The sequence below is a fragment of the Sarcophilus harrisii genome, chromosome 4 (genome assembly GCF_902635505.1).
Source record: "Sarcophilus harrisii chromosome 4, mSarHar1.11, whole genome shotgun sequence".
Classification (NCBI taxonomy): domain Eukaryota; kingdom Metazoa; phylum Chordata; class Mammalia; order Dasyuromorphia; family Dasyuridae; genus Sarcophilus; species Sarcophilus harrisii.
In genome coordinates this window covers 257,173,908-257,193,164 of record NC_045429.1, presented here as the reverse complement: position 1 = coordinate 257,193,164, position 19,257 = coordinate 257,173,908, and the positions used below count along the sequence as shown (strand labels likewise).

General features: G+C 34.0%; 1 protein-coding gene across 2 annotated transcripts in view; it reads left to right on the top strand.

Annotated features, from left to right (window-relative positions):
- Positions 1 to 18,265, top strand: part of FBXO9 (F-box protein 9) — a 31,670-nt gene extending 13,405 nt beyond the window's left edge. The window contains exons 4-13 of one of the 2 annotated variants that reach the window (XR_004233677.1): positions 5,212 to 5,311; positions 8,257 to 8,387; positions 9,552 to 9,666; positions 10,921 to 11,039; positions 11,288 to 11,378; positions 12,197 to 12,292; positions 12,430 to 12,523; positions 15,875 to 16,026; positions 16,711 to 16,806; positions 17,670 to 18,265. Coding sequence is in view for 1 of the 2 variants with exons in the window: in XM_031964719.1 (XP_031820579.1) it covers positions 5,212 to 5,311; positions 8,257 to 8,387; positions 9,552 to 9,666; positions 10,921 to 11,039; positions 11,288 to 11,378; positions 12,197 to 12,292; positions 12,430 to 12,523; positions 15,875 to 16,026; positions 17,670 to 17,778 (1,007 nt within the window). In the remaining variant the exon portion in view is untranslated. The remainder of the gene's footprint in view (positions 1 to 5,211; positions 5,312 to 8,256; positions 8,388 to 9,551; positions 9,667 to 10,920; positions 11,040 to 11,287; positions 11,379 to 12,196; positions 12,293 to 12,429; positions 12,524 to 15,874; positions 16,027 to 16,710; positions 16,807 to 17,669) is intronic. The other variant, XM_031964719.1, reaches the window with a different exon arrangement.
- Positions 18,266 to 19,257: the final 992 nt, after the last annotated feature.

Sequence of the window (19,257 nt, the reverse complement as noted above, 5' to 3'; positions counted from 1 at the left end):
GAAAAGGCTTTAAAACATAATCATAATCTCTAAGGAAGTAATACAGTTATTTAAGACTGTGAGGCATTCCCTAGTATATCGCTAAGTGGTGAAAAGATACAGTTTTCAAAAGAAATGCTAATTATCAATGGCCATATAAAAGCTGTCTCTAAATCCCTGATAATAAGAGGTGAAAATTTAAAACTCTGGGATTTCACTTACATCTTTAATATGGCAAAGTTATTTTGTTTATTAAAATAAAAAACTAAGCAGTTGAAGTTAGAGGGTCTGTATGAAAACAATAATACATTGTTGGTGGAATTATGAATTGATTTGTCTGTTCTGGAAAACAAGTTGGAATTGTATGATATGTGTAATTAAACTTTTACTTTTGAGCTAGCATGTTTTGACTCCTGGGAGGTCAGAGACAAAAAGAAAACTCTAATATTTATAAGAATATTCAAAGTAGTACTTATATTAAAGCCTTTTTTGTCTTTACGTCAATTATTTCCCATCCTCTAGACTGAACATTTTCATATAGCAAAGGAAAACTTTAATAAACATTTATTAAAGGCTTTATGCCAGATACTATGCCAAGTGCTCAACTGCTTCCCCCCCAAACCTGGCAGAACACAGTCCATGCCCTCAAGGAGCTCAAATTCTCATGGGGGAAGTAACATGCAAACAGCTGTGTACCTATGAGGTGGATACAGTGTGAACAAGAGGTCAGAACAAAGACACAAGCAATGAGGGAGACCACAAAGGGCCTCTTGGATAAGATGGGATTTGAGCAAAGTCTAAAAGCAATGCAGGAGAATCTCAACGCAAAAGGGAGCATGTAGCATTGTAGGCATGGGAACAGGGTTAGGGGTGTTGTGGGTGAGGAACATAATAAGGCCAGAGTTGCTGGGAGGGTTGTGAAGTGTAAGAAGACTAGAAAGATAGGAAGGAAACAGGTCATGAAGAAATCTAAACGCCAAATCTAGACTTTATTTGATCCTGGAGGTAGCAGAGAAACCACTAGAGTTTTTGGAGGGGGTGGAAAGGTAGTGACCTGGTCACATATCAGCTTTAGGAAAGTGACTTGGGCAACTAAGAAGGAGAGACTGGAATGAGGGGAGATTTGAGATAGGAGGGTCTTGCAGTTACACCAGGCATAAGATAAAGAGAGCTTAACCCAGGATGGGTGGTTGCATGAGTGGAAAGGAGACATAGGAGTGATATTGTGACTATAGAAATAATAAAGAGTTGGCAACAGATTGGATATATGGGGTGTACAAGTGAGGGGTAGAGGATGATGTCAGAATCTATTTATATACATCCTACAAAGGATGATGATCTTGACCTCATAGTTCCCATCTCTCTGCCTGAAGAAAGAAATACATTTTAAAATCTATTCTCCAGGACTATCATTTATTTTTCAGTTACTTGGGCTTCATCTTCCTTTTAGTGATCTTCTCATTTACTGTTGTAATCATTATATATATTGTTCTTTTAGTTTTCGTGGTTTATTTCAATATGCATGAGAATATTTTTCCATGTTTCTCTAGATTCCTCATATTATTAATTTCTGATTGCACAGTAATGTTCCATTACATTCATATGCCATAGTTTTTTTTTTTTTTTATCTTTTGCCCATTTGATGCATACTCACATTATTTCCTATTCTTTACTATCACAAAATTCTGAAAGGAATATTTTTGTATTTATCGGACCTTTCTTATTGTCTCTTCCTTGGGGGGACAGTAGGACTCACTGACTCAAAGGGAATGAAAAGTTGGTTCATTTTTCATGTGTAATTCAAAATTTTTAATTCAAAAGCATTAAACCAATTCACAGTTCCATCAATAGTGGATTAGTGCACCTGTCTTGACATATCACTGATTATTCCCATTTTTGTCATCCTTATTAATTTACAATCCATAAGGTGCAAACTAAGAGCTTTTTTAATTTGTATTTCTCTCATTGTTAGTAATCCTAGATTTTGTTTTCACATGGCCATTCCTGGTTTGTGATTCTTAATTTGAAAACTAGTCTTACACTTTCAGAAAACTAGAAACAAGTAGGAGTTAGGCTGGTTATGGAATGACAGAACACACTAGTTTATAAATGTATTTGGTGTGTTATTTGGCAGTAACAGTTGCTGAATTTCAGGAATTCAGGGAAATATGAAAAGATTTGTATGAACTGATACAGAAAAATAAACAGAAACATAAAGAACAATATACAAAATGACTACATAATTCACATCAAAAGAACACTAAAAGGAAGTCAGAGTCTGAGTAATTATAATAAATTATCTTAGCCCTAAAGAAGAGACAACAAGAAATAGTGTGGAGCACTGGATTTGAAGTTCATTGTACTTGGTTTTAAATCCTACTTCATACCTTTGATAGTTAATGGGACCCTGGGCAGTTCACTTAATTTGTTTGAGCCTCAGTTTCCTCAGCTTTAAGATGATGGAGTTGGACTTGATGGCCTCTAAATTCTCTTTCAGTTCTAAATGTGTGATCCCTTAGTAGCTGTGTGAACTAGGTAAGTGTCATTGTAACCTCTCTGAGGCTCAGTTTCCTAATCTATAAAATGAAGGGTTGGATTTGATGACCTCCAGGGTATCTTCCAATCCTAAATCTGTGATTCTGTGATTTCCCTCCTTATAACAGAAAGGTGGGAGACTATAGGGGTAGAATGTTGCATTAATTGGTAAAATTGTCATTGTGTCAGTTGTAGAAGAAAAACGGTATTCTACATTTGATTTTTTAAAATAAATTTTTATTGACATCACTTGCTTTTATATATCACCAGAACTTTTTCCAGTGTCCTTTCTCTTCTACCAAGAGAGCCATCCCATATTACAAATATTTTTTAAGTGAAGAAAAAGAGAAGAGAAAAATATCAGTAAAACTAATTTATACTTTGAAAAAGTCCAAAAATATATGCAGTGTGCCATACCAACATGTACTTCTGTACCTCTGCAAAGCAGTGACCTGGGTTCAGGGTTATTATGAGGATCAAATGACCTTAAAGCTACATAGATGCCAGTTATCACCAGGCCTTCAGTCTGTTGATGATTTTATTCCTTGAGCATTCTACTACATTGCCACAGATCTCAAGCAGTGTTTATAGAGTAATACAGGGCTTCCACAGTTATGTTTTATTGGGTTTTTTTTGTTGTGATATTACTAAGGAGGGTTCAGTTCTAATGTTGAACAAAATTAAATGTTTGACAATTAGAATATTTAACAACCTGACTGGAGGATGGGATGGGATTTTATGCAATATATTTTTAAATTTAATCTGTATTATAAACATTTTCTCAAGTCTAGACAATCAGCACAGTAAATCAAACCCTGATTTTTGCAGCATTGTTGATTCCTAAGATATAAATGATCATACTAAAAATTTAACAAGGATCATCACACTTTGATGGTCAGGATTATCTCTTCTTTGGAGTCATGGAGTAATTTTGCAGCATATTCTGGCATATGTGCTATCCCTCCCTACCTCCCCACCTCTGCTATTCCAATTGATTTCTTCTATTTATAACATGAATTCTGAATATTTACAGCACTGTTGAGATCTTAGTATGGTTGTTTTTCATCGGGTAGTTTTTCTTTATTATAAGGGACAGTTTAATTCTACAGGGTGAATTATATTTGGAAATGACAATATAAAAACAAAAGTAATCAGTAAAATTTATGTTGAAATTTGAAAGAAATTTTAAGTAGAAAAATGCAACCACAGCACTTTTGCCAATAGACCATGTAGTGTAGTATGAGTAGAGGAGTATGCTTTTATCAGGGATAGTTACAAAAAATCTGTAATATGTGGGGTAAAGGGTAGTTTTCTTGATCTCATCTCATACTATTGCTTTTGAAGAGGTTTAGATGAGGAGGAAGAACATCCAGGCATGGGGGACAGCTGGTGAAAATGCTGGGAGACAGAAGATAGAGCATCTTGTTTGAGGAACGAGGAGCTCATGTCATTGGATCCCAAAAGTACACGGGAGGGTGTAAAGTTTAAGAGGACTGGAAAGGGGGGGTGGGGGGGTGCATTATGAAGAGTTTTGAAGGCCAAATAGAGGATTTTCTTCTTCATCCTAGAGGTGAAAGAGGGAGTCATTGAAGTTTATTGAGTAGGGCTAAGATAGTCAGATTTGTGCTTTAGGAAAATCACTTTGGCAGCTGAATAGAAGATGAATTGGAGAGAGAGATTAGAAGCAGGCAAACCCACCATTGGCTATCTCACTAGAGGACATGTGAGTAAGGAGGATCTGATCAGAGTGTGGTATCAGGAGAAGGAAGCTTGTTTAAGAGATGTAACAGAGATGAAATTAGCAAGCCTTAGCAATAGATTGCATGGGTGGGGGAAGGAGGAGAAGACAGAAAAAATTCCAGAAGTATACATTTTTAAAATGCACTGAATAATTAGGAATAGAAGAATAAGTAATTTTTAAAAGCCCTTCAGGTTTCTACTGTTCTTAGCAGCAGTCACCTAGGGGTTCCTTTAATTTAATTCCTTGCTTATGATGATAAGAAAAAGTACATTCTCCTTAACTGACAGTAGTGCTGTCCCTCTATGTATTATTTTCTATTTATCTTGTATATATTGTTGTATCCATCTTCTCCTTCATTAGAGTTTGAGTTCCACAGGGTCAGGGATTGTCTTTTGTCTTTCTTTTTTAGTCCTAGACCTATCCCAGTGCCTGGCACAGAGTAGACACTTAATAGTTTCTTGACTGACCGACTAAAAACAATTGGTGTTTTCAAATCTCCCCCAAAAATGTGGAGTGTGAAATACACAGGGGAAGTTAGTGAAAAGATGGATTTCAGATCTAATAAATGTTTAGTGGATGTCTTTTCTATATATGTTCCTTGTGATAGATGCTTATGGGGACTGGGTATAAAATACTGATCCCTGTTGCCAAAGAATTTGTAAACCATTAAGGAGGAACAAAATATTGAAAGTAATAAGTATTACTGCAAGTAAATACATGAGTTATCACATGATTTACCACCTTTAGTAAGAAGAGGACATATATTAACAGCTTCACATTAATCTTGATTACTGTAAACTGCTAGTAAAACAAAAGTAAATCAATTAGAATTTTTACTACATTCAGAAAAAAGGGATTTTTGATGTGCTTAATGAATTTCATCAACTTAAATCACCATTGAGATGGAACAAATGGCAAAATGTATTTAACAAATTTCATTTTATTTCTCCCTTTAGCCATCAAGTTTTATCGTAGAGCTATGCAGCTTGTACCTGATATAGAGTTCAAGATTACTTACACCCGGTCACCAGATGGTGATGGTGTTGGAAATAGCTAGTGAGTATATAATTAAATCTACACTATGGCATAAAGACTGATAAACTTAATCCTTTTTGCCCAGTTGACAAAATATATAATAATAGACTGGTAGTAATTATGTAGTTTCAACCAAATTGTGTTCAACCTTTTAGAAATAATTAAAGAATGAAAATTTGGTAGTACATTGAACTAAAAATTCTAAGCAGCTCATTTGACTTTGTCCAAAATTGATGACTGAGAGATATTTAGTCATTGAAAACAAGTTATCAAAAAAGGATTGAATTGAATGACTTCTAAACTTTTAAAATCCCTTTTATCAAATAGTCTTTTAAAACAGTAATTTAAACTAATATCTTCAATTCACATTCTTTATTCCTTCCACCCTTCTAAAGCCCAGTTTGGGTGTCACTTTTACTTTTAGATCTGGGAGGAGGCGTGCAAGGCAGTGTGCAAGGGATTTGAGGTTAAGTGATTTGCTTAGGGTCACAAAGTAAGTGTTAAATATCTGAGACCAGATTTGAACTCAAGTTCTCTTGACTTCAGGGCTGGTGCTCTATCTACTGTGCCTTCTAGCTCCTCCCTGGGTGCCATTCTTTCTATACAGTATTCTTTGATGCCTCTGTCCTGAAATGAATTTGTCCTTTGAACCCCAATAGCATTTTGTATTCTCACATAATACCTTGTATCATAGTTGTATATGTCTTATATTTCTTACTAATTTTTAAGCTCCTAGAGGGCAGAGACTGTCTCATTCTTTTTTTTTTTTCAGTTCCCCCGTAGCATTTAGCACAATACCTTTCACATATCATAGCTACTCAATAATTGTTTTCAATCTTAATAAGTATGCATGTAGACCATTACTGTTGCAATCCAAAGTCTTAGAAATAGGTTCTAAAGGAAATTCCTTCAAGTTTCACTGAAATATCTTGCTTTAGGATGTCATTCAATATCATAGCATCACTCTGTTCATTGTATGTGCTAGTGGACACTTCAGGCTGAAAAGGTTTTTAAGCTGTTTATAAGACCAAAGTGATGTGTGTATATGTAGGGGGGCTTGTAGTTGAAACTTAAATTTCAAAAAAAAAATTTTTTATTGGAGTTAGAATAAGGGTAAAGAAATTCAAATGTGTGAAAAAAATTAAATTGCCAAGTTTAAAATGAGAAATGAATAACAAACTTTAGATTTTAATCAGTTAGATATTTTTTCTATTTGGGCAGTATATTACTATTATGAAGTCAAACTTCGAACAGTGAACTTAATTAAAAGTTACTTTCATTTGGCCTCTGTAAAGTGAAGGGATCAAACTATAAATGTACTTTGAGGTACTTTTTAGTTCTAGAGCTCTGATCCTGTGTTCAACTTCCCACACATCCCTACCCCACTTCAGTTTGCAGCCAAAAAGGACAGACACTACTGCTGAAGTGATATCTTGAGTTGCAACAAGCTCATTATACTTTTTCCAGTAAAAATACAAAGTTTTCAGAACCCATCTTAAATACAAAGTTTTAGAAAAATTGCATTTAAAAGGAATTCATCTCATTTGGTCTTTTTTATTTTGTTTATAAGAAAATCAAACTATTTACCAAGTAGTTTTTTTAACAGTACTGTGTACAAGAGTTATGTCAAACTCATTAGAAATTTTGGGGACCACATATTATTTGGAAAACCACAAATTAACATTATATTTTATTTTTATTTGGTAACTATTTTCCAATTATATTTAATCTGGTGTCCCAGTGAGTTTGACACATCTGGTATCAGATACACTCACAGTCTTTCTCAGATGTGACTGGGGTCAACTCACCAACAGTAACGTTTAGTAGCTTTAAAAAAAAATCTTTCTTAGAGATATCTGCAGCCGATTACTTGTTGAATATAATATAGAAATACTCTTCCTCCATCTTTCCTTTAAAATAAATTTCGAATAATATAAAAAGTATTTAAGAATTGATCTCTTAAAGAGAATTGACAATTTTTCTATTTTTTCTTACAAAATTTGTCAAGAGGTGGCGCAATGAATAGAGCACCAGCCCTGAAGTCAGGAAGACCTGAGTTCAAATTTGGCCTCAGCCATTTAACACCCTTCCTAGCTGTATAACCCTGGGCAAGTTACTTGACCCCAACTGCTTCAGCAAAACAAACAAACAGAATTATTGAGAAGATAGCACTTAGATTTGCATAATTATGTTTCATGTTTATGTAGCAATTAAAGTTTATAAAGTACTTTCTTTCTAACAATCATTTTAAGATTGGTGGTATAATTATAATTGTCCTTATTTTGTAATTAAAGAGATTAGTTCCCAAACTTAACTTGCCCTCCATTATCAAAAGCCCTTCTAATTCTTAGCTTCTTGTGAAATCTTTTTATCTTCATAGCTAACTATGTTAGGGGAAGTAGGACAGAATGTTGAAAATTAATCTCTCTTTCCTAGCTCTGAACTTCAAGGTTTTCCACTGGTGAATGACTTAAAAACTATGGTTAAATTTTTCAGGTGGCTCTCTTACTTTCGGAAGGTGAACTAAATTAAGATAATCTGTTAAGAAAATTAGAAAATGAGCTGCCACCTGTGTATTACATCTGCTCTACTAGCTTTCATATTTTCTTTGAAAAAGACTTGATACATAAACCATTTCAAACATATGATTTTAAAACTTGGTGTTTGAAGTTACTTTTTTGTTTTTATGTTTTATGTTAGGTTTCATGAAACCTATGTACTGCTTAAAAATAAAACTAAACTCTTCATCAAATCCTAAACATCTGTTTGCAAAATATTCCAAAACTCTTGGAATCAGAATGATCATATTTAAGCTTTTTTTTTTTCTCATAGCCAAGGATGGAACCTGTTAAGTTATTTCTTTGCAAATCAGGAGAATTCTATCATACTTTTGCCTTTCTTTTATTAGGAGAGCTCAGGAAGGACAATTTTTAATTGAAGTATTTATTTCATTTGTTTCTCCCCAGCATTGAAGATAATGATGATGATAGCAAAATGGCCGATCTATTGTCCTACTTCCAGCAACAACTCACTTTTCAGGAATCCATGCTCAAACTTTGTCAGCCTGAGCTTGACACAAGTCAGACTCACATTTCAGGTATGGAATCTTGGATGCTATAATTTGAGAAGAAATATTTTTTTACTTAAGATGCATTATAAGTGTATTAAACTTATCAGATCTTTAGATACTTACCTATTATGTAGCAGTTGTTCTGGCGTGCAATATAGGAAGAAATCTAATTTTTTTTTTTTTTTTTGACAATTAGAATTTTAAGATTCTGATACAGTGTTTGTATTGGTAGTATTTCTGGTTTGGGATGTGAGAGAATCATAGAAGTTGTTAAGTTAGGCGTTTAAGTCAGTATTGTATGATATAATGGAGCTAGGACACTTAGAAAAATTTCAGGGACTCTCAACACTCCAGCAAATATTTACAGAGATTTGGGGGATAGTGTGAATGATTAAAAATGCTTGCACCTTATTTGCTTGAAGCAAATTTGTTAAATTTACCTTGGGACTTAAGAGACCCAAAAGATAATTGGAAATTTTCAAGCCTAGTGCAAGAGATTTAATAGGATAGTATTTTGTTGCTCTCAAAAACAGTATAGATTTTTTTTTAATTTAATAGCCTTTTATTTACAGGTTATATGTATGGGTAACTTTACAGCATTAACAATTGCCAAACCTCTTGTTCCAATTTTTCACCTCTTACCCCCCCCCCCCCCCGCCCAGATGGCAGGATGACCAGTAGATGTTAAATATATTAAAATATAAATTAGATACACAATAAGTATACATGACCAAACCGTTATTTTGCAAAAACAGTATAGATTAGACATGTAGTTGCCTATATTATAAAAATTATGATAATTTTTGTGTTTAGTTAATTCCCTGTATATACTGTGCTAATAGGCATTATAAGATATTTATTGGTGTTGGGCAGGAAAAGGGCTTTGGCTAATATATGAAGATATCTGCTTCCTTTAGTGAAAACCCTATTTTAGTCCCAATTAAACAAAAAGTTATTTCCTCTTTGAAGTAGTTTAAAGTAACAAGAAGCATCTTGCTCAGAAATGTGAATTAGGTGAAGGCAGATATAAACAGTTCGCTATACATAGAGAATGTAATTTATCTATTTTTGGTTAAATAAATGATTCATTGGTATTATGGGAAAACAGAAGTAAGATATTCATAATAGTATGTAGGAAAAAAAAATTTTTTTAACATAATGATCATTCTAATGATTATTTTCTGTTTGCAGTTTTGCCAATGGAAGTCTTAATGTATATTTTCCGATGGGTGGTTTCTAGCGATTTGGATCTTCGATCTCTAGAACAGCTGTCTCTGGTGTGTAGAGGATTCTATATTTGTGCCAGGTATTGACTTTTTGAAACAATTTAACTTAATAGCCAAATGACATATGATTAAGGGTAGGGTACATCCATTATTAGTTATACAATTTAATAAAGTTGTGTGTGCAAAATCTTTAATGTGGTATAGTTGAAAGAGCACTGGATTTGGCATTGGAAAATTGGGATTTGAATACTAAATAAATAGTACATTTATGTGACTTTGAACAAAGGTAAGCCTAGTTTGGGATTACATAATGTCAAAGATCTCTTTCAGTTCTAAATTTTATGAAGTCTACATGGCATTGTTCTGAATAAAATTGTAATACAGTTTTCTGATGGGATTGGTGTAATCTAATCTTTCAATAAGATAAATGTAACTTCATCTGTTTTCATATGGAAACAACATAAAAAAAATAGAGCGCTACTTTTAGGGGCTTGCATGCCAATTAAACTAATTTAAGTAAGAAATATTTTAGAACCACTTTTTTTTTAATCATTTGGTATACTTTTTCTTTCTCAGGTGATATCAGTTAATTTAACAAATTTTTTGATCAGTATTGGCTTATTTTTAGATCAAAGCAAACCACTAACTCTGTGTAGAGGGTTATTGGGTATGGAGATGGGGTTTTATTAGTTGTCATGATTTTAATATTTTGCTGCTGATTTATGTCAAGCAAACATTTGAATGTTTTGACACTTGAAATTGGAAGAAATTTTCAGGGGTGAATTTTTTTTGTTGTTTTTTTGTTTGTTTTGTTTTTTAATCTGTTTTAGGAATTGTATCCATTTCTTCATTTTACCATTGAATCTTAAATAATTTCCCATTTCAGTGGGTTTCTATGGCATAATTTAACCAGCGTTAAGCTCTTAATGTTGCTACTTAATTTTTGAAGAACTTAGCACTTTTGTATTCCTTTAAAATTTTCTTATAATTTGAGAACAGTGCTGTAGAGAGAGAATTAAAAGGAAGAACTTTTCATTGGAACAGTTTTTAAAGTATTATCTCACCATGTAAAAGCACTTAAAGCAAAGTCTTTAGAGAAAGATAATAGCTTAATAAAACTATAAAAATAAGTTTCAAAAAATAACATTGTTAGTTGTTAACCTCCATGGCCATAAGCTGTCATTTCAGTCAAAAAGCAGTAAACTCACAGTTAGGTAAAGACTTATTGAAACCCTTTGCACTACTATATAACTGATATATTTCTCTATGTCTCCAAGTAGTGGGACTTATTCCGTTCAGTATAATGAAGCTGGATATGTGCTCTAATTACCTAGGGACCCTGAAATCTGGCGTTTAGCCTGCTTGAAAGTTTGGGGCAGAAGTTGTATTAAACTTGTTCCTTACACCTCCTGGAGAGAGATGTTTTTAGAACGGCCCCGTGTTCGGTTTGATGGTAAGTTAAGCTTTTAAAAGTTAGGAAGTATGGAAAAATAGCATGAACCTTTATTAAATACCATATATTTTTATTTGCTGAAATGGAATTGTAACAATCAGCATATAACATAGTAGAAAATGTTGAGGGGACAAATGTGGAGCTAGAGGGACATACGTAGACTATATCTTAAACACATTTTGGTTTTTAAAGCATTTTTTTTCTTTTCATGACTTTGCTTTTAAGAATCTGTTCCTTTTCCAACATAGGAGTTTATATCAGCAAAACAACATATATTCGACAAGGCGAACAATCACTTGATGGTTTCTATCGGGCCTGGCACCAAGTGGAATATTACAGGTACAGCTGTAGTAAACTGAGTGAGTGAAAAATTATATCTATCCAAGTATGATTCAGATAGGAAAATTGTACTTATCCAGTGCAAATTGGTTTGGATTTTTTTCTTCTTAGTTATTTGCTCAGATACTGTGTAGTATTCATACACATATATCCCTGCTGCCTTTCTTATTATTATACATGGGAGCTATACTCTAAACATTTTAATTAGAAGCAACATTTCAATTTCTCTAGTTATGCCAAAAGAATCATTTTGAACATTTACACTTCTCCCTTCTCACTTATTCAATCATGAATATAAATTTACCACTATTTCTTTTGCCTTTATTGTACTTGTTTATCACCACCACCATTTGTTTACCTGTTCAGAGATCTTGTCATTCCTCTTCAGTGTTTCATTCCTCAAATGTGACTTTTTTCAGTGAGTCAGCAGTAAAACTTTTTTATTATAGAAATATTTGTTCTTAGGTTGATTAGCAGTACTGCTTGATATGGGTTAACTGTAATCCTTATTTTATGCTATTCAGTCAGCTGTATTTAGATTGAGACACAAATTATATAGACACAGAATCATGTGAAAAATCAACTTGGGTATCCTATAGATTGGTATATTTTAAATGTTTGGTTTCTTCAGATAGAATAATGCATTTTATTATGAAAGACATCATTGCTTAACACCCATCTTGACATTTTCCTCTCCCCTTAGTTCCTGAAGATCTTAACATTGAAAACATAGTTTGTTTAGCTTTTCTAGGTTTTATATATTGTATACTTGTGTCACCGGTGTTTGGGGTTCTCTGTTCTCTTTTTATCAAATACAGATATATGAGATTCTTTCCTGATGGCCAAGTCATGGTGCTGACAACCCCTGAGGAGCCACAGTCCATTGTTCCTCGTTTACGAACTAAAAATAGCAGGTTTTTATTTGTTGAGTTCTTTCATCCAGTCTACATGTTAGAGTTACTTGTTACAGAGTCCATCATTTATTGGTCTCCTTTCTCTTATGTCTTAAATACATCTGAAAGCTAACTAATGGGTTTTTCTCTTATTTTAGAACTGATGCAATCTTACTTGGTCATTATCGCTTGTCCCAGGACACAGACAATCAAACCAAAGTATTTGCTGTGATAACTAAGAAAAAAGAAGAAGTAAGTGTGTGATTCTTGTCCTTTCCCAGTATGTTCTGCATTGATAGTCACCAAAATGACTTCCTGAATTCCTTGCAGAGCCCCCTTCTAGTTTTGCCTTGGATCTGAGACCTTACCTCATACCAGGGTCCCACTCCCCATACTTTGTATTTACTTTTTATTTTATACTGAATTATTAAATTAAATTTTTGCGTATATGCTTCTTCCTGTTGATGCAACTTCTTGATACCAAGGAACTATTTCATTTTTTCTTTCCATCATCAAAGTATGGTCCAGTAACTGGCACAGAATCAGTACATAAAAAATATTTGGTGATGATCAGTCACACAAGGAAGAAGCAATCATTTTCTTTCTTCAGTTCAGTATTTATTAGTGCTGCTCCTTAAAAGACACCAGAAATAATGTTTCATTAGTGATAGGAACCATATCATTTTTAAAAAATAAGAATACCTCATCATTTGTATCAGAAAAGAACTGGAATGTTTTCTAAACTCTGATAATTTTTAGGGTTTACTGTGAGTTTGATAGTTTTAGGGCTAAAGCCCAAAAAAGTTGAATGTTTGCACTTCATCCAGTGCTAGTGTAGTGGTAGATCCTTGGGAACAGAGGGCTACCAGGCTACTTAATGAGGGACAAGTTGTCACTCATCAGAAAAATAACAGGTTAAAGATTCTATATCTGTCAACACTGATATATTGAATATGAATAAGGTGTATGTGTGGTCAACGCATTTCTAACCTAGAGGAGGGAGGAAGAGCTAATCTTAAAAAGTAAAATAAAATAAAAGAATTTGACTCTGTCATCCTCTCAAACTACCACATTTTCTCTCTCCTCCCTTTCATAGATTCCTAGAAAAAAAAAGTCGTATCTCACTTCTTCTCTCACCAAGTTCTCAACGTCTTTGTTCCTACCCTCATTATTCATTTGAAACTGCCCTTTCTAAAGTTACCTAAGATTTCTTGATTGGTAAATGTGATAAAATCTTTTGGTAATCTTCAACCTTCTTGATCTCCCTTCACCATTAACACTATTGATCACCCTCTACTTCAATTTTGCTTTCATGAAACTGCTCTTTTGCTCTTCTGTGTATCTGACCAGTCCTGAGTTTTCTTTTTTTGATTTCCTTTCCATATTGTACTCCCTAAAAGGTTTCACAAAGGTTTCAGATGTACAATTTTTTTTTCCTTTTGATGATTTTTATCAGCACCCATAAACTCAATAAATGACTTTTTTTTTTTTGGGGGGGGGGGAGTGTCTTGCATATATCCAGCCCATCTTCTGAGCTTCATTCATTACTGAATCAACAGTTGCTTATAGGACATTATAAACAGGATATCCTGTAGACATCTCAACCTCAGTATGTCCAGAATATAATTCATAATCTTTACTTCCAACCCCATTCCTTTTCCTTGCTTCTTTTTCTGTTGAAGGCAACACCATACTTCCAGTTACACAGGTTTATAACTTTAGATATCCTTGACTTCTCACTGTTGCTTATCTCATATATACATTCAATAACCAAATCTTATTGATTCTTCCTCTATAACATCATTTGGATCTATCCCTTTCTTTTCACTCTTATAGTCATCAACCTTGGAATTTCCTCATTTAATTATTGCAATATACATAATTAGACTTTCCAGTCCATTCGCCACACATCTGTCAGAGTGATAGTTCTAAAATACAGGTGTGACCATTTCACTCCCCTTCTCAATAAACTCTAACAGCTTCCCTAAAATCTTTAGTTTCAATTACAAACTCTGTCATTTAAATGCTTTCACAACCTGGCTCCACTCCTACCTTTCCATTTTATGATACATTACTGCTTTCCACTGGTGATGCTTCATTACAAATTGACCTTGCTGTTCCTTGTATCCCAAATTCCCATTTTGTCTCCATAGCTTTATACAAGCTGTCCCTGATGTTTCCTTCTTCAGATCTGCCTCTTAATTTCAGATATCCTTCAAAGATCATCTTACCTGTCATCTGTGGGAGGCCTTTTTTAGTACCCCTTCACTTACTGTATTTTCCTTTCAAATTATTGTGGGTGGGGTGGAAAGGAAAGAGAAAGAGAGGTTGAGAGAGACAGACACTTCCTCTTTTAAAATGTATGTACCTTCTAGGCAAGAACCATTGGATTTGTTTTCTTTATTTTCCCAACATTTACAATGCCAACTACATAGTAGGTACTTAATAAATACTTTTTTGATTGCTTAGTTGATTTATCAGGAATATTATTAGAAAATAATTTCTCTTTCCATTGAAAATGAGCCAGAAAAAGACCTTATTATTTCCCTTCTCTTAGAAAAAAGAACAAAATACATGTGTTTCTGTCATCATGACATTCTTGGGTTCCTGTATTCTTGATGTTAATTCTTATGAGTTAACTTTCTGTATGTTTGCATCCTTGCTCTGTCTCTATACCAGGTAGTTATTTGTAATCTGATAGAAAAATTAACTACTTATTGTTTTTAAGGATTAAGTGGTACCAAAATATAATTGAATATGTATGATTTAGACCTGTAGTCCTATGTATCATGCAATAAGATGCATAGGACAGGATTTGATCTATGGAAATTTCTCGACCATCTCCTCCTGCTCTCCCTGCTCCATCTCCAGATGGCATCTGGCATTTGGGTAGATGGCTACAAAGGTAGTAGACATGGTGGCTGACTATGGTTTGACACTATTACTCATAGAGTAGTGTCATAGGGGAGGTGTGGGCATATACTAAACATTTTCTAATCAACAGTTCAAGTCCTTATGTAAGGGGACTTAAAATGATCTTTTTTATCCCTAAAAAGTAATAAAAATTTATTAGTGCTCACTTCTTAATATATTTTTAAGCCCATTTGATGCAGTATGAAAAAAAAAAAGCAATATGCACATATCTACCTTATTATGGCAAAAGATGAATTGCCCTTATTTTTTGTTTCCTTTACAAATTTTTTTCTTACAGTGAGATTCAAGCGTATCTAAGTCCAGCAGCAGACTTAGCCCAGTCAGAAAATCAGTATTAGAAGCTATGGGATATAATAGGGACTTGGGGCCCAAGTTCTTCTCATGGTTCTTCCACCCACTAGCTCTGTAATTGTCATTTTTTTTCTCTGCACCTCAATTTTCTCAGCTGATTAAAAAAAAACAGGTAATTCTACTCAAACTGTGTATTTTACAAAATTTTTGTGATGACCTAAATGAAATGTTAACTAAGAAAATCCTTTGAAAAGGTACAAACTATCGCAGTATAGGGTATTAATAATGTTATCTTTATCATTTTCACTTAAACCACATAGAAATAATCATTGGAATAGAGAAAAGCTTCTTAGCTCTTATTTAACTTTTCTTTTATAGAAGCCAATTGACTACAAATATAGGTATTTTCGTCGAGTGCCTGTGCAAGAAACAGATCAGAGCTTTCATGTTGGTCTCCAGCTTTGTTCCAGTGGCCATCAGAGATTCAACAAGCTTGTCTGGATACATCATTCCTGTCACATAACTTACAAGTAAGCAAATGTCTTGAGTGTAATAAGGAAAAATATATATAACAAGAGTCTTATTTCTTAGCCAATCAGGTTTTGGATTCTTCATGATAGATGAGTTTGCTTGCAGGAATGATGATGACACTAATTCAATATGTTTTGATTATTGAAATTATTCAAGAAAAAATTTTAATACTATGCTATTCCTACCATTTCTCCTTTACACTTTTTAAATTTTGGTTCCTTTTCCTCCCCCTGCTGTTTAGTTAGTTGTTGGAGCATGGAAACTAGTTATTTTGGTATATTAAGCAAAAATTAGTTAGGAATGTTATTCTTCTTAGAACATCAAGTAGTACATTCTCATACCAGATGTGACTTTTGGGTTATTCACTCTTCTGAACTATGCATGCCCCAATTCTCCTTCATTAGTAGTCCACTGGAAAATATTTATTGGGCACTTGCCACCATCCCTCCTCTCAAATTCTACTCCATTGTGTCCTTATAGTCTGGAAGTGATCCTAGGTTCACAAAAATTATGCTTTTGAAACACAAGCTCTGTTACCTCCTCTTAAGCTGGGAGGGCTTTGAATACCAGACCATTGACAGACTATGTTTGTCAACTGGGAATCAGCCAAGCTTAAGGTTAGAGAAACTCATCACCAGAAGGTTGGCCACCAGGTGATAATTTATTATTTTTTTTGGCCACAGCATTTCATGAAGACCATCTACTAAGGCATGCGAGGGGTGGTGATCTTCAACCAGGGAAGGAGTACCCCACACCACTGAAACTACGGATCTTTTGAAGTATGTACCCATTACCGTGCTACATACTAACTAGCAAGAGATATGAGAAAAATATGAGACATTATATAGTCTCTGGCCCCCCTAAATAGGTTTATTTGGGGAGATAAGATCTACCTTTATAAAACATGTAGTGAAAAAATAGTTTTAACATTTAAATTTTGTTTTTAATTATGTGGCATAAAAGCTAATTTTTCTTTTTAAATTAGTGAAACAAATTAATTTGCAAAGATAGTCAAAGGCATTTGACTTTCGGTAAGATAACCTTTTCTTCTTAAATTCTGCATTTTGAAAATTAGAAGCTCTGAGTATTTTTTATTTAAAGTTCTAACAGCATAATTTTTGGGTATTTAATTAAAGAGTGTTTAAAAATCATAACACTTTCAGATATGTAAATAACATTTTCTTCAGCCATTGGGAAGTTCCTACACACATGATAAATTATTTTTATTCTCCAACCTTGGCCTTGAATGGGGACACATATAGTTCAGAGCAGTAGATAATCTAGAAGGCACTTCTCTTCTTTCTGGATTGTCTGAGGCAATGGAGAAGAACCAAACTCAGACATAGCAAACAGCTCTGATTTGGTCTTGAAATCAAATGAAAAAGCAGTTGGTCCTAGAAATAAGACATAAGTATATGCAGCCTTGGTGGCTTTCTTTTGGGGGCTGGTCAATTGTTCTTTTGTTTCTTTCTCTACTTTCCCCTCTGAACTAAGCTAGATTGTTGCTTTCCTCCCTCTTATCTTATACACTGTTAATCATACAAATTCTGAATGAAAATCCTATGTCCCCAAGGAAAGACAAAAAGGATTTCCAGGGAATTTTAATTAGTTAGAAATTAATTTATCAATCTTCTCTTTCTAGATCAACGGGTGAGACTGCAGTTACAGCTTTTGAAATTGACAAGATGTATACCCCCTTATTCTTTGCCAGAGTGAAGAGTTTTACTGCATTCTCAGAAAAACCTCTTTAAGAATTTCACATCTTTCCTCTTAACTCTTGCATGGGTCTAAAGTGTAGAGCAAAAGAGCACTTAAGTTATGAATATGTATATATTTGGAACTTATTTTAAATTGTTGAGGTTCTTTTGAGAAAAGTATAAAATGATATTTTTATTTTTGAATAGTTGATTTGGAAAAGTGTTTTGTTTTGAAATTAAAATTATGAGTTGTCTTAAGCATTTGTTGTCAGAAACAATATGAGCTGTTTTAATCATGTCATTTTCCAAGCAGGTCTATAAGCAGTTATCTTTTAAGCAAACCTTCATCTGCCTGATGACTATAATATTTACGTGAGTCAGGATGGGCTCTAGTGAAAAAGAATTTTGCCGTACATGCGACATATAGTACATATGCTCTGAAGGCTTAAAATGCAAAAATCAAAACAAAACAAAGCAAAACATTGTTCTACATTTGTTTGAAACTGAAAAGACTCTAAATAAATGTTTCTTTCAAGAAAATGTTCCTGGTTTGCCTTTTTAAAAAGTCATATTTTCTCCAATGCACAGAACATTTAAATGAACCAAAGGAGATTTACATAGGTTAGTGTATAAATAGCTACACACTGTACCTGACCTTGGCTCACTATCTCACACAAGCAGAATGATTCCAAGGACTTAGTGAGAGTGTGGATGGCTCAGTATAGAACCATTACTTCTGGAAAAGTAACTCAAGGGACAAAACCTTCTGGCTGAGTCAGGATCCTCATCCTTGCCATGAATACACTTGTGAACCCAGAGAGCTTGGAATGGAGAAGAGAAGGCCCAGAGGAGCTAGAGTCGTAAAATGGAGATTGTGTCATCCCAGCCCCTTTATCTTTACAGATGAGGGTCTGGGGCCAGAGAGGTAAAGTAATATGTTGCCAATGAGCAACCAAATTAAAACTGGAGTAAGACTCCCTAGTCCCCTGAGAAGAGAAGGGGCAGCAGCACTTGGCAGATATTCATTTTGATAGTAAGCCACCCTTCTAGAGCTTATCTTTCCATTATATCATGTTGATTCACATTTACACCAGCACTTCCTCATTATCCTGAAATTGGGGGTTAGGGGGAATGGGGGAAAAGAGATTTCTTATTCCCAGAGTTTGATTTCAATGTTAGAATGGTGTATTGAAAAAAGCGCAGGATTTGGAGTCAGAAGAGCCTCCTTTCATCTATTACTGCCTAAAGTTTTATTTAATCTCTACTTTGGTTTTCTTATCTATAAAATGATGATCTAAATGATCTTTAAAGTCTCTTGCAGCTCTGAATCTATGATTATATGTAAAAGTGATGCCTTGATCAGATATTTTTTGGAGGAAATGAGCAATGCTAGTATACTGGTCTTGAAAAGAAAAATTCTTGATTAGCATTGGAATTATCCCATGCAGACCTTCCTGTCAACATAAACATAATATAAAGTGCCCTTCTAGTTGTATATCATTTAGAGCTGGAAGGAAAATCTTGAGATATACA